A 25,809-nucleotide genomic window follows, 5' to 3' on the forward strand; every position below is an offset into this window, starting at 1 on the left:
GTCTGCTATACATATCCACCGTCTGCTATACATAGCCACTGTCTGTTATACATAGGTCTGCTATACATAGCAACGGTCTGCTATACACAGCAACGGTCTGCTATACATAGCAACTGTGTGCTACACATAGCAACCGTCTGCTATACATAGCAACGGTCTGCTATACATAGCACAGTCTGCTATACATAGCAACGGTCTGCAATACATAGCAATGGTCTGCTATACAGAACTAATACAAAGATTGTTTCCAGGTCTGAGGGAGTATTACTGCATATGTGAAGTTTGTTGCTCCAGAGGGAGCTGTTGCAAAATCTGATAAACTGATAAAGTCCCTTATTAGAGGACACAGTCAAGTAGACTGCCCTTTGACCGGGATCCTCAGGTAATATGTGACCTCCAAATGATGGTGTGTAATGGCCTTGACAGTGAATATGGCTCACGTAAAGGACCGAAAGTAACTCATATATGGGGTTAAATCAGGATACAAGTCAGTAAATTTAGTCCAACTAGTGGATATATTTATTTTTTAAAAATCCATCAGTCAAATTATGAAAGTATTTTGAGTGTACATAGGGAAAATCAGGCCAACCATTGACAAACAGAACATCTCGTTTCCATAAGTAAATATCTCATCATAATATAATATTTGTTTTACACAAGTTAACATCTTCGTTCTTAAAAATCATCATCAAATTCATGTGTTTGGTCAGTTGGAGTGGGCTCAGCTGTAACACCACTGCAAATACAGTTTCAAGTGCATACCAACCTCATGCGCACCCTTTTATGTATTTATGTATTATGTATTTATTTTTATTAATTTTAAATATAGTTATTTATTTTGGCGTTTATTTTTGATTTATTTATTTTGGCAATATTTTAAATTATTACATTATTTTAAAATTAATAAAAATTAAATACAGGGAAATTAAACAGAGGAGTAAATAAATAAGGGAATTAATAAGTAAAGAAGCATATTAAAACAGAAATATCAATTTATTAACGGTTACATTTATTTTCAATATTATTTTTGCTACATTTAATGACGTATTTATTTATCAATATTATATTTATTTGTCATTTTTTTTGTTTATTGATTTATCTTTTATATTAGTGTAATAAAAATTACAATATTTCCATCTGAGGTGTAGTGGAGTAGAAGTAGCCTATAATGTAGCAGAAAATGGAAATACTCAAGTAGAATACAACAAAACATTAAACTTGTACCTAAGTAGGCCGACAGTACTTAACAGTAAATGCACTTTCCACCACTGGCTGCTATGCAGTGAATGAAATTTGCACCTGCATCATGCCAAATACAGGGTAACTGTTGGCTATGGCAGGTAATAATTCCAGGTCACCTATCAACATGACAGATCATTTTCACTCATATTAAGAAATATTATTTTGAAAAAGCAATTCCTGACTTAAAAGTAGTTAGGGATTAAGGCTACATGATATATTCCATGTTTATACTGTCTGGTATCACTGAATCAGTGTTTACAACTCTAAAGTGTTCTACACAGATTTCAGATGTGGCAGACAAAAAATTTAGTGGCGGGTAGAAATGTTCAGTGACCTGCCACAGTGGCAGGTGAGGAAAAAGCTTAATTTCAGACCCTGCTGCTATGTTTCATTACAAGTTTCCAAAAAAAAAAAAAAAGGTGCCTAGCTCTCCTCCTCCTGTGTCGTGGTGGTGGTGTTGGTGCTGCTGCCTGCAGAGCTCAGTGCTCACAGAGAGAAGTGACAGTCACCATCAGTTCAGCTCTCTGCTCCACGCTCAGCATGTCTGGTCCCGTTTATCTGGTCACCGGAGGCTGCGGCTTCCTCGGCAGACATCTGCTTACTGAAGGAGGATGAACTGGCAGAGATCCGGGTGTTTGACAAACACATAGACTTGAGTTTAAACGAACTCAGCACAGGTAAGAGGATTAATGCACCAGACTCCATTTAAGAATCTGCTAATTTAACATTACCTCGGCGTAGTCACTCTTTCAAGCTCTTGTTTTAATTTAACTTCAGGCTTTATAACTGCACGGTTCACAACATCATATCGTATCTATTTCTGCTTGTTTGTGGTGTAATGTTAGTGTTTATTTGCCTGGTTCCTCATTACATTAGCCTCTTTTACTTTGACATTCTGTTGTTGCTAGGGCAACAGCTTTGGTCCAAATTTACTTCCTGTCAACTACTGCAGTAATTATAGATAGATGGATGGATGTGTAACCCAACACGGTATACAGAATGGCCAATGCAATGCTACTTCAGAGACCCACAGGCCATAGGCCTCAATTACTTAGTGTTGACACCAATAAATTCACAGATTCAAGAGCGGGAAACATGCATTCAGTTTCACATTACCAAATGTATTTAATTAAAGGTAAAACATGATTGGAAATTGATATCCTAAAAAAGGAGAGAACAATCAAAAGTTAATATTTATTCAACAATAATAGTTAAAAACAGTTTTCCCATAAAAACTCCAACCTGTCCTCCCTTTTTAAACTAAAACCCCAAAAGAATACAAAAAAATGCCAAATACTAAGGCAGGGTACTGTCTGCGGGGAGATTCTAATTATGACCCCTCTTTAAACTTACCATGTAAGCACACTATGAACTATTTCTTTACATGGCACACCATCACAAGTATGAAACTGTAAAAAGTTACTATCACCCTTTTGGGCCTACCAAACGGCATGTGAAAAGGGAAATAACACGACTAGCCTACTCCCCGCAGGTCTCCCACGGCCTGGAAGAACAAAAACAAATACAAAGTAATGTTAATCAGTTGGTTCTGGATCACAAGGTTAAAAAGTATTTCAAGTAATCACCACAACAATGCAACAGTCTGACTTGGATGTGTCCAAATCAACAAATGGGTGGCTGGACACAGTCTCTCTTTTAGTCCATTTAAAACTATCAGTAGTCAAATCAGGCTTCAGTGTTAAATACACCCAGGCAAAGCAGCAGTCTAGCTTCAATCATTCTCCTCAGGGCCCTACTTCACTGGCTCTGCTGTGGCTCAACCGGGGGAGGGGCAAAAGGCTGAATCTTTCCCTTTTCAGTATGGGGTAACAGAGCATCACTCTGGACGGCTCAGGACACAGCTGCACTACAAATCTGGACAAACAGTGTTGACCTGCCACACATCTACCAGGAGTCAGACAAAGAGACTCTAATCACCCACACCTGACCTTATGAAGGCAAGAAGCTCCACTCAACCACACCTACAAGGGGCGGTGCTCCCTGCCTAGGTGCTGGCCCTCACGGATGGATGGATAGATGGATAGATAGATGATAGATAGATGGATGGATGGATGGATGGATGGATGGATGGATGGATGGATGGATGGATGGATGGATAGATACATAGATAGATAGATAGATAGATAGATAGATAGATAGATAGATAGATAGATAGTGCAAAGTACAATACAAATATACCAGATATAAAAATACAAGGAGATGAAGAAAACTGTTAAAAGTGGTAATCCTTAAGATTTCAGGGTTGATTTACAATTTATATTTGCGTAAAAACAATAGAATTGTGCTTTGAGTTTCTGGCTAAGATTTGTTTCACCACTACATTAATTAAAGTGGCAATCCTTAAGATGTCAGTCCTGGTTGATTTACAATTTATATTTCCATTGTGCTCAGAGTTTAGCAGACCTGGGCGCTGCATACTGACTTACTGCGTGTTTATGCTACTCTTGTTCTGTTGTTGTGCTGTCGATGCTGTTGTTTGCTACTGCCAAATGTTAGTGTGCTTATCTGTCTGTTATGTAATGCTTGTTGTCATATGTAGCCTAATGCTTGTTGTGATGGTATGCCAGAAGTGTTTGGCTGTGTGCTGCTCTTTAACTTAGGACATTTCTTTTTATTACATGGCTTTGTTGAATACTCAATTCTGATTGGTCAGTCACAGCCTTCTGTGGTCTGTTATTTATTTATAGCAGACCGTTGCTATGTATAACAGACCTTTGCTATAGGAGCAGTTCTGATGTGGGACTCTGGCGGTCCGTTTTGTGTGAAATTATTTATTCCTTAAGTAAGTAGCTGTGTAATAAGCGGGATAATATACAGCGAGCCGGTCACTGTTGTGAAATAAACCCTGACAGGGCAATGCCACACCCTGACGCGGATTGGGGATCACGGCGTTCTACGGTCTGTTATTTCTTTATAGCAGACTGTTTCTATGTATAACAGACCGTTACTATGGGCACAGTTCTGATATCAGACTCTGGTGGACTGCTTTTGTGTCAAGTTATTGATTCCTTAAGTAAGTAGCCGTGTAATAAACAGGATAATGTACAGCTAGCGGGTCATTGTTGTGAAATAAACCCCGACAGAGCTCGCTGTACATTATGCCTTACATAGACCCTACCCCCTTCCCTCAAGAGGCTTTGCCTTTTGCCAGGCCGCCATTGTAAATAAGAATTTGTTCTTAATGGCTTGTCATGGTTAAATAAAGGTTAAATAAAATGTATAAAATAAAAGGTGTGAGAAAGGCATGGCAGAGTCTGTTTCACCTCATACTCTTGAGGAAATTCCTGGTATCCCAAAATATACTGACAAATTTCTCCTCCTGCACCATCGAATTAAATCTATAATTGTTTCTCAATTGAAATAAAATTATGTTTACAATGACAAAAGGAGGAGGAGGAAAGATGATCTAGATAATCTGAACTGCCGTGCAGTTCAGAGGATCAGATAGGTGCATGCTGCGAGCATATACAGATTCCAGTGGAGACCGGCGGCGTTTCAAAACTACTCGCTGACTGCTAAAGTTACTCACGTTAAATAGCAGTCCACCTTCGTGTTTCGGTACGGTTGGCTTTCACACCTGATGAAAACCATGCCCAAGTACACATGAACCGTACTCCAGACTACCTTTTTAAGTGGACTCGTACGGTACCGTATGGAGCGTTCACACTAATCATTCGAACTGGACTTTGGGGACAAGTGTACTCGGATCCGGGCCCGGGTCCCTAATGTGAAAGCACCCAAAATGTCTGCCTGTTTCTCCCTCAGAGCGAACAAAGGTGGTGGTCATTCAGGGGGACATCACAGACTACAGAAGCGTGTTGGAGGCATCCTGTGGCACCGATGTCGTCATCCACACAGCCAGCTTAGTGGACGTTTGGCACAAAGTCCCAGAGAGCCTCATCGTCTCTGTCAACGTCTCAGGTGAGACTTCAAGGGTCTGAATGATGGCAAGGAAAAGGGATGGGGAGGAAAAATCAATGACTGATTCAGTTTTATGAATGTTTTACTGCGGGAAACCAGAAAACAGAGGAAACCCACGCCTTCTCCTGTTCTGGATGATTTTAAAGGACGTGACTTCACCCATGGGTTAAAAAATGTTGGCCTTAATTAAGTTGTGCTGAATATTGAGACAATATGGCCATTGTTAGCCAGTCGGGTTGCCCATTTCTGTAGTGGCAGATAGTCCAACCTGGATTAAGGGCTAGTTTTCATTACATATTTTGTAAATGAATGTTTCCTTTTGTAAATGAATGGTTCCTTACTATGCATGGTTGGTCATCCTGCTGTCAACTGCTTAACCCTATTAGTTTGGTGTTCAGTGGGGAGTTTAGGTGTCACATGATGGCATAAATGCTGCTTGAGGGGCTTTTCAGCCTGACAAGAATAAAACTCATGAGTACACCAAAAAAAGAAAGAGGAAAAACTAAATGATATATAATCCACAAGCAGCTTTTAGCACAAAACAGGATCCACAACATATGAAATGGTGCGTCACTTGTGTTGAACTGTCTGAGAGTGTGTGTGTGTGTGTGTGTGTGTGTGTGTCAATCAGTCGTCATATATGAACATCACTTGTTGTCAGCTTACCTCATGCCTTTACACAATGTCCTTTCAGTAAAGCAAATAAAAAATAATCCATGTCTTGATGAGGTAGGTTGAAGTAATCCAGTCAGAGAAAGGAGATTTGCACTTCAGCAGTTCAGGTCAAGCTTGTAATTTTGCAAAATCCCAGGGATTTCTCTGCATTATCATCGTAAAGTAAAAGTCCATAATGTTACCTTGCGATTAGAATGAAAGACAATTGAGACAAGTCCATAAATAGTTCTGCTAAAGGCTTTAACCTTTCCAAACAAAACTTACATTATCAACTAAAACAACTCCTCATTTACCGTTAGTAAGACTCTTCAACCTCTCCCCCAGCTTCAAAACAAACCACAAACCAAAAACGGCAAAACAGGAAGTGACAGATTGTAATTGCCTGCCTATAGGCCATAATACTGAATCTATTTAGGATAAAAGATATTGTTTAATGTAGTATATTAGCCATTCAGAATCCCAAAGACAGCTCTTACAAATTAAGTTCAGGCAAAATTGAAAAAATAAAATCATTGTCTGCAATATAAATGCACAACAACGGCCAATTGGGAAACTCCAACACTCAACGACCAATAGTGTAACTTTTACTCAGTATGGAGGCTTTCTTATCAGGGACCTGGGCCTAGATCCGAGGACACTTGACCCCAAAGTCCACTTTATTTGATTAATGTGAACACTGTGTGCCGTACTCGGGCTCGCTACAAATCAATTGTTCCTAGAATGAAAAGTCAAGTACGGACTTTCAGCTTTATAAGCCACTGAGTACGGTCTGTTAAAATCTGATGATCTGATCTGAGTGTAGTCAATCATTTGCTCAAAACAGTATCACAATATTTAGATAATATATTTGGCAGTCTTTATACTACATTTTATCAAAATAACAGGTAGCAGCCAAATAGAATAGATAACCTCCTTCCCTCTGCTGCTACATCTCAATGTAGCTCTGCACCACTTTGGTTGTACACATTGGGAAGTATGCGTGTCAAAGGAGCACTTGAATGCATCAAGATTTTCCACCTTATCACTGTATTTAGATTGTTTAGTTTACAGCTATTGGAATACATTTTAAGGATAACGCTGCTGATGTCATATATTTATATTTTTCTGTAAACAATAATGTGTTAGTCCTTCTCTCAATACTTTCTGACTTCCCCAGATTGTCTGTGGCTTTCAGCCCCCATTGGTTCCCCCAGTGGGCAACCTCCAGGTCTGAAAAGTGAAGTCAATGCTGAAGTGCCTTAAACTTGCATTCTTCAACAAACCAGCAGGGGGCGACTCCTCTGGTTGCAAAAAGAAGTCTGATTGTATAGAAGTCTATGAGAAAATGAGCCTACTTCTCACTTGATTTATTACCTCAGTAAACATTGTAAACATGAGTTTATGGTCTCAATCGCTAGTTTCAAGTCTTCTTTAATACAGCATGATGTTCATTTAGTAAATGATGGTCCCATTTAAAGTCAGATAGACCATAAAGCAGGGTATGCTTTAAGGCATGGCTACCTTGTGATTGACAGGTTGCTACCACGGCGTTGTCCGGTCTGGGAGTTGTCCGTGTTTTCCGTGTTTGTGAAGCTGTGGAGGATTACCCAATAAAATTCAATCTGATCCATCCAACCCCAGCATCCTCCATCTCTCTAATGACAACGTTTTCTCTCCTCAGGGACGGAGAACGTGATCAAGGCCCGTGTAGTGTGGCATCCAGTGCCTGGTCTACACCAGCAGCATGGAGGTGATCGGCCCCAACGTCGACGGAGACGACTTCATCAGGTGAAGCTCAAAAAAATATCATTCTGGTTTTACTTGTTTGTTTTCCTCACAGAGTACACATGGTTGGACTTTCACTCTCATTTTTAGAAATGCTTCGGCTCAGTTACGTTTCTGTGGTCACTTTCTTGAATGCATTCATGGAAAGCCTGTTCAGAATAGATATGATTGGTTGGAGACAAAAGTACACAACACACATTATCCAGCACCCTGCTGGTATAATCAAGAGGCGTTTAAAGACTCACTCACTATCTTACTGTCACACTGTCCCTCCGTAATGTTTTGCATGAGACCGTCTGGTATGTCAGACATGCCGTACAGTGAGCAACATGTTTTAACCTTTCTTTAACCTTAACCCTTTATTAGATTCGTCACATACAGTTGCATACATGAAATTTGACCTCTGCATCCTAAGGAACAGTGAGCTGCTGTAAAGTGCAATTTGGGGTCAAGTGTCTGGCTCAAGGAAACGTCAACATGCAGACAGTAGGAGTCGGGGATCAAACCACCGACCTTGTGGTTGAAGGATGACCACTCTAACCATTGTACCAATGGATTCCTTAGGTTTTCTAGTTTTATGTGATGCCACTATCTTCACTCTAGACTGAGCCCGCTACAACCTTAAAAAACGCAAGTTGCATTAATGCGTTAAAAAATTTGTGGTGTTAAAACAAATTTATGTTAACGCATTATCACGTTAACTTTGACAGCCCTAATTATGATAAATCAAAATATACATGATTAGTCGTAATTGGATTAAAATAACATTGTATAATCCTTTATGAACGGTAAAAGATGTAGAGAGCAGGAGATTTAACAAAATACTTGCCGTGGCAAACTTCCAGCGTCCATCTGCTTTGAGCATCGGTCACGACATTCTTCCAGATTGTGTGTGTTTGTGTGTTTGTTTGTACGTTTGTCTGTCTGTGTGTGTTTGCACGTACAGTGCATGACTACAGCTGTAGCTCAGAACAATGTTTGGCATTCTCTATTTCACAAGAATGAATTTTGGTCTGCTGTTGTCGGGCTCTGACACTTGTTTTCCGTTCTCTCTCTCTCTCTCCCTCGCTCTGCTCTAGTTTCCTCTCTGTCTATTTGGCATTTAAACACATTCCTCTCATACACATGGCAAGGTCAAGAAATCACCACCTGCTTACTTTCTCCTCCTCTCACTGTTCAACCCTTTCTCTACAGGGGTAACAAAGACACACCTTACAAAGTGAAACACACTATGGCCTATCCCAAGAGCAAGGCAAAGGCCGAGAAAATCGTGTTGGAAGCTAACGGCACCAAGGTACTTTATGTTCAACAGTGTGGTGGTTTTATTGGCAGAGACATTAATAGCACATTTTACCTGTAAACACTGAGAAAACAAAACAAAATAGTGTTGAAATAATCATAAAACCATAATGATGTAATGGGATTCATAAAAGCTGCAGATGCAGAACAGAAAAAAAAATGTCATTGGCATCCAGATACATTTATTAATGTTTATTACACGGCTGTGTTGAATACTCGATTCTGATTGGTCAATCGCGGCGTTCTGCGGTCTGTAATTTCTGTATAGCAGACCTTCAGATGTCGGATTCTGGCAGACCGTTTTTGTGTCAAAACATTGATTTCTTCAGTAAGTAGCTGTGTAATAAACGTAATAAATATACTTTATTATATCTTAGCTTAACCCTTGTGCCTCACTATGGACATTATTGGCTTTTTAATTTTTCGATCATTTTGGCTGTGTTTATGCATGTGGCATAAATTTTGGCAAAGGTGTGAGTTTTTTTTTTTTTTTTTTAATTGTGGAAGTTCAACCTCAGCTCCTATAATACGTCTATAATAAACTGTGTAGCCAAAGTACACTCAGACCCTTAATATGTAAAATGCCATTGAAACCCAGTAAAACAATGATTTATGACCCCACAGGCATTACGGCATAAAAGCATGCATTCTGTTTAAGACTGTCAATCGACTTAAATGTAGTTTAAAAAGTAAAAACTTTACCAAAATCTCTTTATTTTCATTGACGAAAAAGAGACGAAATATTATAGATAGGTCTGTCAATCAATTCAAATATTTAATCGCGATTAATCGCATGATTGTCCATAGTTAATCGTGATTAATCGCAAATTAATTACACATTTTTATCTCCTCTAAATGTACCTTAAAGGGAGATTTGTCAGATATTTAATACTCTTATCAACATATCAACAATGACAAATATTGTCCAGAAACCCTCACAGGCACTCCATTTAGCATATAAAATATGCTCAAATCATAACATGGCAAACTCAAGCCCAACAGACAACAACAACTGTGAGTGTGTTGACTTGACTATGACTTGCCCCAAACTGCATGTGATTATCATAAAGTGGGCATGTCTGTAAAGGGGAGACTCGTGGGTACCCATAAAACCCATTTTCATTCACATATCTGGAGGTCAGAGGTCAAGGGACCCCTTTGAAAATAGCCATGCCAGTTTTTCGTTGACAAAATTTTGCGTAAATTTGGAGCGTTATTTAACCTCCTTCGTGACAAGCTAGACTGACATGGTTGGTACCAATGGACTGAGCCCACTACAACCTCCAAAATATCAGTTGGGTTAATGTGTTAAAGAAATTTTGTGGCTTTAAAACGAATTTGCGTTAATGCATTATTATGGCGTTAACTTTAGCAGCCCTAATTCTATTATATCAGGCTTTCAATCTAGAGCCTTAAAGTTGTAGTTTTTTTTTACAATATTTTACCAAATTGAGACATTTTCTCATGTTTGATCTCTGGGGCAAATACATGCTATTTTCTTGGTTTTCTTGCACAAAATAAAAATGCATCACAATCAATGTTGTTGCTAATCATTGACATCTTTGTCTTCTCCTCATCGGAGCAGCTTTTTTAAAGTGAGGCACAAGGGTTAAGACTGGGTAACACAATCTGAGGCTGGAGAGCCTGAAAAAAACATTATGAGGGAATTTCTTGAGCAACTTTGCCACACAATGCTGGACCATCCCCTTGTGGCTTTGCTGTGGCGTCACTCCTGCTGTTTACCATCAAAATCCACAAACATCTACCCTTTGACCGCTCTGGGTTTATATTTTTATATGCGTATGCCTCCCGTCTGATTTCCCAAAACTGAATCCTGGTTTTGTCTCCTGTCCAGGTGAAAGCTGGAAAGTGTTTATACACGTGTTCTCTGAGGCCGACGGGGATCTACGGTGAGGGCCACCAGCTAATTAAAGACTTCTACAAGTTGGCTGTAAAAAGAGGAGGCTTGGTCGTCGGGGGGTCCCAGAAGACTCTGAACATGGACGGGTCTATGCAGGTAAAATTACTGTTTTTGTGAGTCATGATCACAACTTTAAAGACACGTGAGGGTGGTGGACTTTAGTCGATGGCCTATGTTCTCTAGGGAACACGAAGAAATCAGTAAAGCAACACTAACAAACCTCTGGTGTATTTTTAACTCGAGTAAACTAAAGTGCAAAGGAGAACCAGTTAAAAGCCTAGCATGACTTATGTTCACCATCAGTCCAGTTCTCTGATCCACACTCAGCATGTCTGGTCCCGTCTATCTGGTCACCGGAGGCTGCGGCTTCCTCGGCAGGCATCTGCTGCGGGTTTTACTGGAGAAGGAGGATGAACTGGCGGAGATCCGGGTGTTTGACAAACACATAGACTCGAGTTTAAACGAACTCAGCACAGGTAAGATGATTAATGCACCAGACTCCATTTAAGAATCTGCTAATTTAACGTTTTATAACGTTATCTCGGCGTAGTCACTCTTTCAAGCTCTTGTTTTGATTTAATTTCAGACGTTATAACTGCAAGGTTCACAACCTCGTATCATATTTATTTCTGTTTGTTTGTGGTGTAATGTAAACAGACCGGAGGAAAACGATCAGTAAGAGCTGAGCTGAGATCTGCTGTCCAGCTGCTGTCTATGAGAGCCGGCTGTCAATCACTCGCGAACTCCGACCAAACGGTCAAACTAGGCAGTGCTGATCAAATATGAATCAATACTATGTTACGTTAACACCTATTTCTAAAGCCTGAAAACAGAGCCGTGAGGAGGTGCAGAAGTCTAGTTTTCTCTCAGAACACTTGAATTACAAAATGCTGAAAGGTTATTATGGAATTTTTGCCCAATGATGCCAAAAATATACTGCCTACTGCCATTTTAAAGTGGTAATCCTTAAGATTTCAGTCCTGGTTGATTTACAATTTATATTTGCGTGAAAACAATTCTATTGTGCTCAGAGTTTAGCAGACCTGGGCGCTGCATACTGACTTACTGCTTATGCTGTTCTTGTTCTGTTGTTGTCCTGCCTGATGCTGTTGTTTGCTACTGCCCAATGTTAGTGTGCTTATCTGCATGATTTTTATGTAATGCTTGTTGTCATATGTAGCCTTTTACCAGGACGCCATTGTAAATAAGAATTTGGTCTCAATGGCTTGTCATGGTTAAATAAAGGTTAAATAAAATGTATAAAATAAAAGTGGTGAGAAAGGCCAGGCAGAGTCTGTTTCATACACACACAGTACACAGCACATACAGTACCACTCAGTAGTTTTGACTTCATGTCTGCCTTTTCTCCCTCAGAGCGAACAAAGGTGGTGGTCATTCAGGGGGACATCACAGACTACAGCAGCGTGTTGGAGGCGTCCCGCGGTGCCGATGTCGTCATCCACACAGCCAGCTTAGTGGACGTTTGGCACAAAATCCCAGAGAGCCTCATCGTCTCTGTCAACGTCACAGGTGAGACTTCAAGGGTCTGAATGATGACTAGGAGAAGGGGAGGAAAAATCAATGACTGATTCAGTTTTATGAATGTTTTACTGTGGGAAACCAGAAAACAGAGGAAATCCACGCCTTCTCCTGTTTTGGATGATTTTCAAGGACGTGACTTCACCCATGGGTTAAAAAATGTTGGCCTTAATTAAGTTGTGCTGAATATTGAGACAATATGGCCATTGTTAGCCAGTCGGGTTGCCCATTTCTGTAGTGGCAGATAGTCCAACCTGGATTAAGGGCTAGTTTTCATTACATATTGTGTAAATGAATGTTTCCTTTTGTAAATGAATGGTTCCTGACTATGCATGGTTGGTCATCCTGCTGTCAACTGCTTAACCCTATTAGTTTGGTGTTCAGTGGGGAGTTTAGGTGTCACATGATGGCATAAATGCTGCTTGAGGGGCTTTTCAGCCTGACAAGAATAAAACTCTCATGGAGTACACCAAAAAAAGAAAGAGGAAAAACTAAATAATATATAATCCACAAGCAGCTTTTAGCACAAAACAGGACCCACAAAATATGAAATGGTGCGTCACTTGTGTTGAACTGTCTGAGAGTGTGTAGGTGTGTGTGTGTGTGTGTGTGTGTGTGTGTGTCAATCAGTCGTCATATATGAACATCACTTGTTGTCAGCTTACCTCATGCCTTTACACAATGTCCTTTCAGTAAAGCAAATAAAAAATAATCCATGTCTTGATGAGGTAGGTTGAAGTAATCCAGTCAGAGAAAGGAGATTTGCACTTCAGCAGTTCAGGTCAAGCTTGTAATTTTGCAAAATCCCAGGGATTTCTCTGCATTATCATCGTAAAGTAAAAGTCCATAATGTTACCTTGCGATTAGAATGAAAGACAATTGAGACAAGTCCATAAATAGTTCTGCTAAAGGCTTTAACCTTTCCAAACAAAACTTACATTATCAACTAAAACAACTCCTCATTTACCGTTAGTAAGACTCTTCAACCTCTCCTCCCAGCTTCAAAACAAACCACAAACCAAAAACGGCAAAACAGGAAGTGACAGATTGTAATTGCCTGCCTATAGGCCATAATACTGAATCTATTTAGGATAAAAGATATTGTTTAATGTAGTATATTAGCCATTCAGAATCCCAAAGACAGCTCTTACAAATTTAAGTTCAGGCAAAATTGAAAAAATAAAATCATTGTCTGCAATATAAATGCACAACAACGGCCAATTGGGAAACTCCAACACTCAACGACCAATAGTGTAACTTTTACTCAGTATGGAGGCTTTCTTATCAGGGACCTGGGCTGGGATCCGAGTACACTTGATCCAGAAAGTCCACTTTATTTGATTAACGGGAACACTGTGTGCCGTACTCGGGCTTGGTACAAATCAATTATTCCTGAAATGCAAAGTCAAGGACGGACTTTCAGCTTTATAAGCCACTAAGTCCGATCTGTTAAAATCTGATGATCTGATCTGAGTGTAGTCAATCATTTGCTGAAAACAGTATCACAATATTTAGATAATATATTTGGCAGTCTTTATACTACATTATCAAAATAACAGGTAGCAGCCAAATAGAATAGATAACCTCCTTCCCTCTGCTGCTACATCTCAATGTAGCTCTGCACCACTTTGGTTGTACACATTGGGAAGTATGCGTGTCCAAGGAGCACTTGAATGCAGCAAGATTTTCCACCTTATCACTGTATTTAGATTGTTTAGTTTACAGCTATTGGAATACATTTTAAGGATAACGCTGCTGATGTCATATATTTATATTTTTCTGTAAACAATAATTTGTTAGTCCTTCTCTCAATACTTTCTGACTTCCCCAGATTGTCTGTGGCTTTCAGCCCCCATTGGTTCCCCCAGTGGGCAACCTCCAGGTCTGAAAAGTGAAGTCAATGCTGAAGTGCCTTAAACTTGCATTCTTCAACAAACCAGCAGGGGGCGATTCCTCTGGTTGCAAAAAGAAGTCTGATTGTATAGAAGTCTATGAGAAAATGACTTTACTTCTCACTTGATTTATTACCTCAGTAAACATTGTAAACATGAGTTTATGGTCTCAATCGCTAGTTTCAAGTCTTCTTTAATACAGCATGATGTTCATTTAGTACATTATGGTCCCATTTAAAGTCAGATAGACCATAAAGCAGGGTATGCTTTAGGGCGTGGCTCCCTTGTGATTGACAGGTTGCTACTACGGTGTTGTCCGGTCTGGGAGTTGTCCATGTTTTCCGTGTTTGTGTGGCTGTGGAGGATTACCCAATAAAATTCAATCTGATCCATCCAACCCCAGCATCCTCCATCTCTCTAATGACAACGTTTTCTCTCCTCAGGGACGGAGAACGTGATCAAGGCCTGTGTGGAGTGTGGCATCCAGTGCCTGGTCTACACCAGCAGCATGGCCGTGATTGGCCCCAACGTCGACGGAGACGACTTCATCAGGTGAAGCTCAAAAAAATATCATTCTGGTTTTACTTGTTTGTTTTCCTCACAGAGTACACATGGTTGCACTTTCACTCTTGTTTTTAGAAATGCTTCGGCTCAGTTACGTTTCTGTGGTCACTTTCTTGAATGCATTCATGGAAAGCCTGTTCAGAATAGATATGATTGGTTGGAGACAAAAGTACACAACACACATTATCCAGCACCCTGCTGGTATAATCAAGAGGCGTTTAAAGACTCACTCACTATCTTACTGTCACACTGTCCCTCCGTAATGTTTTGCATGAGACCGTCTGGTATGTCAGACATGCCGTACAGTGAGCAACATGTTTTAACCTTTCTTTAACCTTAACCCTTTATTAGATTCGTCACATACAGTTGCATACATGAAATTTGACCTCTGCATCCTAAGGAACAGTGAGCTGCTGTAAAGTGCAATTTGGGGTCAAGTGTCTGGCTCAAGGAAACGTCAACATGCAGACAGTAGGAGTCGGGGATCAAACCACCGACCTTGTGGTTGAAGGATGACCACTCTAACCATTGTACCAATGGATTCCTTAGGTTTTCTAGTTTTATGTGATGCCACTATCTTCACTCTAGACTGAGCCCGCTACAACCTTAAAAAACGCAAGTTGCATTAATGCGTTAAAAAATTTGTGGTGTTAAAACAAATTTATGTTAACGCATTATCACGTTAACTTTGACAGCCCTAATTATGATAAATCAAAATATACATGATTAGTCGTAATTGGATTAAAATAACATTGTATAATCCTTTATGAACGGTAAAATATGTAGAGAGCAGGAGATTTAACAAAATACTTGCCGTGGCAAACTTCCAGCGTCCATCTGCTTTGAGCATCGGTCACGACATTCTTCCAGATTGTGTGTGTTTGTGTGTTTGTTTGTACGTTTGTCTGTCTATGTGTGTGTTTGCACGTACAGTGCATGACTACAGCTGTAGCTCAGAACAATGTTTGGCATTCTCTATTTCACAAGAATAAATTTTGGTCTGCTGTTGTCGGGCTCTGACACTTGTTTTCCGTTCTCTCTCTCTCTCCCTCGCTCTGCTCTAGTTTCCTCTCTGTCTATTTGGCATTTAAACACATTCCTCTCATACACATGGCAAGGTCAAGAAAACACCACCTGCTTACTTTCTCCTCCTCTCACTGTTTAACCCTTTCTCTACAGGGGTAACGAAGACACACCTTACAAAGTGAAACACACTATGGCCTATCCCAAGAGCAAGGCAAAGGCCGAGAAAATCGTGCTGGAAGCTAACGGCACCAAGGTACTTTATGTTCAACAGTGTGGTGGTTTTATTGGCAGAGTTATTAAAAGCACATTTTATCTGTACACACTGAGAAAAACACAAAGCTGCAGATGCAGAATAGAAAAAAGGTTATTGGAATCCAGATACATTTATTAATGTTTATTACTGTAATGCTGAATATCAGTTTTATACTGTATTATATCTTAACTTAACCCTTGTATCTCACTAGAGACATTTTTTTTATTATTTTAAATTTTGGCTGTGTTTATGCATGTGGTATAAATTTGGCAAGGGTGTGACGTTTTTTTTTTTTTTTTTTAATTGTGGAAGTTCAACCTCAGCCCCTATAATACGTATATAATAAACTGTGTAGCCAAAGTACACTCAGACCCTTAAGGACAAAAAAGTGTCCCCATTGAAACCCCACAGCCATTACAGCATAAAAGCATGCATTCTTTTTAAGGCTGTCAATCGACTAAAACGTAGTTTAAAAAGTAAAAACTTTACCAAAATCTCTCTTTAATTTCATTGACAAAAAAGAGACGAAATATTATCGATGGGCTGTGTAATGGAAATTCTGTCAATATTCCAAGATGAGTCCTAATGAACGTTGAAATCAAGATCCCAAACAAATGAAATGTCTTTGTTGTATTTTATTCTTGCAAGAAGAGGCACTGGTTATACAGAGCCACACAAAGTCTGCAGAAGATTATTACAATGTGACTATATAGAAATCTACAACAGGGACTGTGAGAAAAGGAGTTGTTTTGCACAGATAAGGAGTTGTTTTACTCAGACAGTGTCCAAGTAAAAGTCAACATTCAGTACTTTCCCACTACATGAGACGAAGAGCACACAGACAGTAACTTTCCACTGTTGCATAAAGAGACATCATTACATACAATGTAATTTTCCAATAAAGCTGTCAATCAATTAAAATATTTAATCGTGATTAATCGCATGGTTTTCCATAGTTAATCGTGATTAATCGCAAATTAATCACACAATTGTATCCGTTCAAATTGATCTTAAAGGGAGATTTGTCAAGTATTTGATACTCTTGTCAACATGAGAGTGGGCAAATATGCTGCTTTATGCATATGTATATATATATATTTATTATTGGAAATAAATTAACAACAGAAAACAATGACAAATATTGTCTAGAAACCCTCACAGGTACTGCATTTAGCATAAAAAAATATGCTCAAATCATAACATGGCAAACTCAAGCCCATTGGGCAACAACAGCTGTCAGTGTGTCAGTGTACTGACTTAACTACGACTTGCCCCAAACTGCACGTGATTATCATAAAGTGGGCATGTCTGTAAAGGGGAGACTCGTGGGTACCCATAGAACCAATTTTCATTCACATATCTGGAGGTCAGAGGTCAAGGGACCCCTTTAAAAATAGTCATTCCAGTTTTTCCTGGCCACAATTTAGTGTAAATCTGGAGCATTATTTATCCTCCTTCGTGACAAGGTAGTATGACATGGTTGGTACCAATGGAATAAGCCCACTACAACCTCCAAAATATCAATTGCGTTAATGTGTTAAAGAAATTTTGTGCCTTTAAAACGAATTTGTGTTAATGCATTATTATCGCGCTAACTTTGACAGCCCTAATTCTATTATATCAGGCTTTCAATCTAGAGCCTCAACATTTTTTTTTTTTTTACAATATTTCACCAGATTGAGCCATTTTCTCATGTTTGATCTCTGGGGCAAATACATGCTATTTTCTTGGTTTTCTTGCACAAAATAAAAATGCATCACAATCAATGTTGTTGCTAATCATTGACATTTTTGTCTTCTCCTCATCGGAGCAGCTTTTTTAAAGTGAGGCACAAGGGTTAAGACTGGGTAACACAATCTGAGGCTGGAGAGCCTGAAAAAAACATTATGAGGGAATTTCTTGAGCAACTTTGCCACACAATGCTGGACCATCCCCTTGTGGCTTTGCTGTGGCGTCACTCCTGCTGTTTACCATCAAAATCCATAAACTTCTACCCTTTGACCGCTCTGGGTTTATATTTTTATATTCGTATGCCTCCCGTCTGATTTCCCAAAACTGAATCCTGGTTTTGTCTCCTGTCCAGGTGAAAGGTGGAAAGTGTTTATACACGTGTTCTCTGAGGCCGACGGTGATCTACGGTGAGGACCACCAGCTAATTAAAGACTTCTACAAGTTGGGTAAAAAAAGAGGAGGCTGGATCATCGGGGGGGTCCCAGAAGACTCTGAAACTGGACAGGTCTATGCAGGTAAAATTACAGTTTGTGTGAGTCATAATCACAACTTTAAAGACACGTCACAGTTAACCAAAACAAAAGACCGGAGAGGGTGGAGGGCTTTAGTCGATGGCCTATGTTTTCTGGGAATATGAAGACCTCAGTAAAGCAACACTAACAAACCTCTGGTGTATTTTTAACTCTGAAAGCAAAGGCAACTAAGCTAAAGTGCAAAGGAGAACCAGTTAAAAGCCTAGCATGACTTATGTTCACTCCAGAAAGCAGAAGTACAGTTGTTATGCACTTCCTTTGCATTTCACAGGAAGTGATGTAGATTTTACAGTACAGTGTAGACATTTTACAGTATTCTGCTGTTTTGCCAGTCCAGACAATAATAATAAAAAAACTCTGATTCTCTAAACAGCTGCTAGTCAATGAGCTAAAAACACAAATTGTACAACACGATGAACATGAGCAATAGGGATAATCTAATCCATATGTCTTGGTTGTGATGTTAATGGACAGATTATGAGACAATGGGCCCCTGTTTTGCGTCTCTTTTGGTTGTTTTGTGTTTTTTTGTGGTAGTTGTATGTCTCTGTGGTAGTTTTGTGTCTCTTTTTGGTTGTTTTTGCATCTCTGTGGTAGTTTTGCATCTCTGCTGTAGATTTGCATCCCTTTTTGGTAGTTTTGCATTTCTTTGGTAGTTTTGCGTCTTTTCGTGGTCCTTTTGTGTCTCTTTGGTCGTTTTTCGTCTGTTAGGTTTACGGCTCTTTGTTAGTTTTGGATTTCTTTTTCTTAGTTTTGCATCTCACTTTGGTAGTTTTGCATCTTAGTGGTACTTTTTTGTCTCTATTTGGTAGTTTTGCGTCTCTGTGGTAGTTTTGTGTCACTGGTTGCTTGGCCTCCCTTTTTGGTAGTTTTTCGTCTCCTTTGTAGTTTTTCATCTCTTTGGTAGTTTTGCATCTCTTTATGGTAGTTTTGCGACTCTCTTTGGTAGTTTTGCATCTCTGTGGTGGTTTTGCATCTCTCTTTGGTAGTTTTGCGTCTCTGGTAGTTTTGTGTCTCTTTTTGGTAGTTTCACGTCTGTGATACTTTTGCATTTCTTTTTGGTAGTTTTGCAACTCTGTGGTAGTTTTGTGTCTGTTTTTGGTAGTTTTACATATCTGTGATAATTTTGCATTTCTTTTTTGGTAGTTTTATGTCTCTTTTTGGTAGTATTCCCTTTCTCTGTGCTAGTTTTGCATCTCTTTTTGGTAGTTTTGTGTCTCTTTATGACTTCCCAACAAGAAATGTTGTGGTTGTTTGGCGTCCCTTTTTGGTAGGGTTCCGTCTCTCTTTGGTAGTTTTTCATATCTGTGGTAGTTTTTTGTCTCTTTGTTAGTTTTGCATCTCTTTTTGGTAGTTTTCCATCTCTCTTTGGTAGTTTTGCGTCTCTGTGGTAGTTTTGTGTCTCTTTTTGGTAGTTTGGCATCCCTTTTTGGTAGTTTCCTGTCTCTCTTTGGTAGTTTTTCATCTCTGTGGGATAGTTTTGTATCCCTTTTTGGTAGTTTTCCCATCTCTGTAGTAGTTTTGTGTCTCTTTTTGGTAGTTTTGCATCTCTGTGGTATTTTTCTGTCTCTCTTTGATAGTTTACCCTCTCTCTGTGGTCGTTTTGCGTCTCTGTGATAGTTTTGCATCTCTCTTTGGTAGTTTTGCATCTCTGTTGTAGTTTTCCATCTGTTTTTGGTAGTTTTACGTCCCTTTTTGGTAATTTTACGTCTCTCTTTTTCATCTCTGTTGTAGTTTTGTGTCTCTTTGTGATAATTTTGTATTTATTTTTAGGGTTTTGTGTCTCTATTTGGTAGTATTCCCTCTCTCTGTGGTAGTTTTTTATCTCTGTGGTAGTTTTGCATCTCTTTTTGGTAGTTTCGTCTCTCTTTGTGACTTCCCAACAATAAATGTTAGCTGTAACTTCAAACAGACGCACTGGCCCAGCGGCCCCCTAATCTGTTGGGCACCTGTACCTGTTAAGTCCCTGGGCCTGTGCCCAGTTGGGCAATCTGTCCATGGTGATAACAATACCTTATTAAGAGTATCAGCACAACGTAAATATATACAGCAGTATGAGCACATCATTGAATAAATGTGATGATGACATTTTTAAACAAGTCTCAACATGCTGGTTTCAGTGCTGATGTGTTTTTGTTATTCACTCACAGTTCATCGGCTGTTGTTCATGACCAAATTAGCAATAGTGCATGTGAGCATGAGTAACAGCACCCTAACAGATGCTGATGTTACACAACTGGAACATAAGAAGTTGATAAATCTTAGCTATTGAGGATGCATGTTCATTATTATTAGACACTGTAGATATCTGTGGTCACAGCTGTGGAGCAACTACGCACATTTACTCAAGTGTTTTACTTACGTACATTTTTGATGTATAGGGAAATATTATTTGTTTATTTCACTAGTTAAAGGGACTATTTGTAACTTTGTACGCGCATAAATGTAGCGGGTCGTCACACATGCGCGCTCGCATATGCGCGTTCGCGTGTAGCCGCTGTACCCTCCTCCTCTGCCTGCTCGCCTTCACTCAGACAGCTCAGCTCGCTCCACCTCTAGACGTGAACGCGCGCTCACTACACACTGCAGAAGAGTTAGTTTAGCTCTGAGAATATCTAGTGAATGTACAGGGGACGTTTGTGCAGAAATAACTGCTGCAGCTCCTCCAGACCAACAGAGGTTTTCCGTGTCTTGTGAAGTGACGGAGCTCTACAGAGATTTACGTTGTCTTCTCGTTACCGACCGGGTGCCGGTGTCTCCTCTGCTCTCTCACACGCTGGAGAGCCCCGCTGCCTCAGCCTGCACAAAAGCCAACACTAGGATCAGATCTAAATCATGTTCATGGAGAGACCTTCGTCTGGTCAGCTAACATTACTGCCAAGCAGCTGAAATATAGAGTGATATTGTGGTTTTAGCTGACTTGTGTCGCCTCACTGTTTTGAGTGATGCTCGTTCAGGTACAGTGGAGGAAATAAGTATTTGATCCCTTGCCGATTTTGTAAGTTTGCCCACTTACAAAGAAAAGAACGGTCTATAATTTTAATGGTAGGTATAATTTAACAGTGAGAGACAGAATATAAAAAAAAAATCCAGAAAATCACATCATATAAAAGTTAAAAATTGATTTGCATTTGATTGTGGGAAATAAGTATTTGATCCCCTAGCAAAACATGACTCAGTACTTGGTGGAGAAACGTTGTTGGCAAGCACAGAGGTCAGACGTTTCTTGTAGTTGGTCACCAGGTTTGCGCACATCTCAGGGGGGATTTTGGTCCACTCCTCTTTGCAGATCATCTCTAAATCCTTAAGGTTTCGAGGCTGTCGCTTGGCAACTCGAAGCTTCAGCTCCCTCCACAGATTTGATATGGAATTAAGGTCCGGAGACTGGCTAGGTCACTCCATGACCTTAATGTGCTTCTTCTTGAGCCACTCCTTTGCTGCCTTGGCCGTATGTTTTGGGTCATTGTCGTGCTGGAAGACCCATCCACGTCCCATTTTCAGTGTCCTGGCTGAGGGAAGGAGGTTGTCGCCCAACATTTCAAGGTACATGGCCCCGTCCATCCTCCCTTCGATGCGGTGAAGTCGTCCTGTCCCCGTAGCAGAGAAACACCCCCAAAACATAATGTTTCCACCTCCATGCTTGACGGTGGGGATGGTGTTCTTGGGGTTATAGTCAGCATTTCTCTTCCTCCAAACACGGCGAGTTGAGTTGATGCCAGAGAGCTTGATTTTGGTCTCATCTGACCACATCACCTTCTCTGAATCATTCAGGTGTTCATTGGCAAACAGACGGGCCTGTACATGTTCCTTCTTGAGCAGGGGGACATTGCGGGCGCTGCAGGATTTTAATCCGTTACGGTGTAGTGTGTTACCAATGGTTTTCTTGGTGATTGTGGTCCCAGCTGTCTTGCGATCATTAAGAAGTTCCTCCCATGTAGTTCTGGGCTGATCCCTCACCTTTCTCATGATCATCGATACCCCACGAGACGAGATCTTGCGTGGAGCCCCAGACCGAGGGCGATTGATGGTCATTTTGTGTTTCTTCCATTTCCGAATAATGGCACCAACAGTTGTCTACTTCTCACAAAGCTGCTTGCTGATGGTCTTGTGGCCGATTCCAGTCTTGTGCAGGTCTACAATCTTGTCCCTGACGTCCTTAGACAGCCCTTTGGTCTTGCCCATGGTGGAGAGGTTGGAATCTGATTGTGGACAGGTGTCTTTTATACAGGTAATGAGTTGAGACACGTGTCTTTTATACAGGTCACGAGTTGAGATTCGGAGTACTTTCTTAAAGCGAGAGGACTAATCTAACCGGTCTGTGGGGGACAGAATTGTTGTTGGTTGCTAGGGGATCAAATACTTATTTCCCACAATAAAATACAAATCAATTTATAACTTTTATATGATGTGATTTTCGGGATTTTTTTTGTTATATTCTGTCTCTCACTGTTAAAATATACCTACCATTAAAATTATAGATCGTTCTTTTCTTCGTAAGTGGGCAAACTTACAAAATCGGCAAGGGATCAAATACTTATTTCCTCCACTGTATATTGAGAGCGAGCAAGCGCGAGCCCGACGCTGACTTTCGTTGATTTCACGGCCACAGGTGTCGCTGTTAAGAAGCATTTCTGAAAGTTACAAATAGTCCCTTTAAAGGGGAGATTATTATTTGATATTGTTGAATCTGGAAATCTCAGGCCTTGGGCCTAGACGGCTGAGATCACAGCTCAATGTTATTCAATGTTCAATCCTAATAGTGTCAGAAAGTCAACACAGGTTACTCAAATGAATCACTTGATGCTGTACAAGTATGTTGCAAGAAAAATAGAGTTTTATTGTGTTTTAAAAATCAGAAGACAAAACACAATCAAACCCGAGCCGATCCGGAACACGACTGACCGCTCGCTTAACATCATATGGGTATATACTTGAACCAAAGGACACATCCTTCTTATCTTGTCATCATGAAATTTACGTTCTCCACTTCTACTGGTCGCCGTCAAACTAGCCTACAAATCAGCATAAACTCGTCCTCTTCTGCCATCCGTTAAGTTAGAGATGTCCTTTTTTGGGCCTTTTGGGGTGGCATCTTTTTCTACACAGCTATGATGCGACTTGAAGTTCGTTTGCGTTACGTCATTAGAGCTGTGAGTCACAGCGGCCAGTGTGAGTATTACAGCACTGGGGTCTATACAGCTGCACTAGGAATATATGCTGTTTCAATAGTAAAAACAAAGTTATAGGATTAATACTTTTATTGTTGTTTATCACATTTTTATATAGTTAAAAGGGATTACTTCTTCAATATTCAACTTTGGTTGATGGCATGAAACGTTGTGGGATTTTTTTTTCTCTAAAATGATAACTTACATATATACCAGGTACATGTTCATTCATCAATAATTTGGCCGTGACAGAAATCATTCTTCAGACTGACTGCTTTTCCTCTTATTTAAAAGTAGTTATATCTTAGTTCTATCTCTCAGCCTCATACTGTATTTGGTGTAGGCCATGAATTCAGCTCCTAATAACATGTGAAGGGTAAAACAACTACTTTTCCTTTTCGGCACTTGAGTACATTTTAAGGTACATGTTTTGAGTACATCTTCAATCATTCGATGTGGTATTCACCCACTTGTCTGTGTTTCTAGGCAACGTGGCCTGGATGCATGTACTCGCAGCCCGAGCCCTGAGAGAGCGCCCGCAGACAGTCGGAGGTGAATCTTTCTTCTGCTACGACGACTCACCCTACAAGAACTACGACGACTTCAACATGCTGTTCCTCTCCACATTTAACTTCAGAAAATTCTGCATACCCTTTCCGGTGCTCTGGTTCCTGGCCATGCTCAATGATGTGCTCCGCTGGATACTGAGCCCCTTTCATAACTACACGCCTTTACTGAACAATTACACCTTCGCCCTGGCTTGCACCTCCTTCACTGTCAGCACAGATAAAGCCCTGCGCCACTTCCAGTACCGCCCTCTGTACGACTGGGACCAGTGTCGCGCCCGCACACAGAAATGGGTCGACACGTTTCCTCTGGATGACCCCAGTAAAAGCAAACTGTAATTATTACAGTATAAAAAGATCTTTTCATTGTTATATTTGTCTAGCATTTGTCTAGCACTTAGCTTAGTCATAAAGAAAACACAATCAAAGAATTTAATCAGATGACGGATATACTTTAATAGCCTTGTTATGATTTAACATCAGCATTTGTAATTATGTAAATTATGACAAATGTAAACACAATTTACAAGCATTTACTGGACTTCACATGGACCTGTATTTCAGTAATATATATTATTGATAGCAATGTTTTAAGTTGCATAATTTAAAGAATATTTTTATGATATTGTCGATGAAATGTATCATGTTTAGTTTGTTAAATTTTTTAAATCTTTAATAAAGATGATTTGATATATTCTTAATTTTCTTGTTGTTGTTTTGCACTTGATTCACATCACAGGGAGAGGCTGCATTTTCCTGTTTTTCTTTCCGTAACTGAGCTCACTTACGTATTTTATTATGACATCATAATGAAAGTTTGTACAGCCTGGAGACCTGGTTTAGTTTCAGTGTGAATATGTTTTCTTACCATGCCCACATCCCGGTATGATTTAATGCAAAAAAAGTGAAGGTATCAAAAACACATGACTACTTTTCAGTTAAATAATTATTATAGTTATTAATTATTCAAATAATCAACATTATTTTATTCCAACAGGAGCAGTAAAGAATGCTTAGAAAAACACAACAGTATAACATGTACTCAGTGGTGGAAAGTAACTAAGTACATTTACTCAAGTACTGTACTTAAGTACAATTTTGAGGTACTTGTACTTTACTTGAGTATTTCCATGTTCTGATACTTTTACTCCACTACATCTCAGAGGGAAATATTGTACTTTTTACTCCACTACATTGATTTAATAACTTTACAGATAAAATAAGCTAACTTAGCTAGCTGGTAGCTTAACCAGCTAGCTAGCTCACCGATCGTTAGCTCCTCCAGGTCCTCTCTCCGTTCAGAGGTTCCTGCTCCCCGGTGTCGCTTCTTTTATCGTGTTTTTACTTCACGGAGAGGAGGTCATTGAACCGGAGCTGTGGCGGGGGGAGCGGACGGATAGGAACCCACCTGGCTGGCTGTCCGGTCCAGGCTCCAGGCGGACAGATCACAGTGGCACGCCGGTCCTGGGTGAGTTGAGCATCAGAGCTGAAGTTCAAATGGACCAGGGCAGCGGAGTGGGCACTGTTCGGCCAGGCAGGCAGGGTGTTGACTAGGAATAACGGATTCTTTGACACAAAAACGGTCCGCCAGAGTCTGATACCAGAACTGCGCCCATAGCAACGGCCTGCTATAGATAGCAACGGCCTGCTATATATAGCAACGGCCTGCTATAGATAGCAACGGCCTGCTATAG

General features: G+C 40.1%; 3 protein-coding genes across 4 annotated transcripts in view; 2 read left to right on the forward strand and 1 right to left on the reverse strand.

Annotated features, from left to right (window-relative positions):
* LOC141780667 (3 beta-hydroxysteroid dehydrogenase type 7-like) overlaps positions 1–25,809 on the reverse strand; it is a 175,133-nt gene that overhangs the window by 73,450 nt on the left and 75,874 nt on the right. The window lies entirely within an intron of this gene.
* On the forward strand, positions 1,782–11,134 carry LOC141780668 (3 beta-hydroxysteroid dehydrogenase type 7-like). The gene is made up of 4 exons (XM_074655979.1): positions 1,782–1,919; positions 7,520–7,626; positions 8,818–8,917; positions 10,778–11,134. Exons 2-4 carry the CDS (start codon positions 7,583–7,585, stop codon positions 10,958–10,960), a joined length of 327 nt encoding a protein of 108 aa, XP_074512080.1. The 5' UTR covers positions 1,782–1,919; positions 7,520–7,582; the 3' UTR covers positions 10,961–11,134.
* LOC141780660 (3 beta-hydroxysteroid dehydrogenase type 7-like) lies at positions 11,137–24,603 on the forward strand. The gene is made up of 6 exons (XM_074655975.1): positions 11,137–11,319; positions 12,218–12,373; positions 14,718–14,826; positions 16,018–16,117; positions 18,201–18,363; positions 24,036–24,603. Exons 1-6 carry the CDS (start codon positions 11,172–11,174, stop codon positions 24,452–24,454), a joined length of 1,095 nt encoding a protein of 364 aa, XP_074512076.1. The 5' UTR covers positions 11,137–11,171; the 3' UTR covers positions 24,455–24,603.

The sequence above is a fragment of the Sebastes fasciatus genome, chromosome 13 (genome assembly GCF_043250625.1).
Source record: "Sebastes fasciatus isolate fSebFas1 chromosome 13, fSebFas1.pri, whole genome shotgun sequence".
Lineage (NCBI taxonomy): Eukaryota > Metazoa > Chordata > Actinopteri > Perciformes > Sebastidae > Sebastes > Sebastes fasciatus.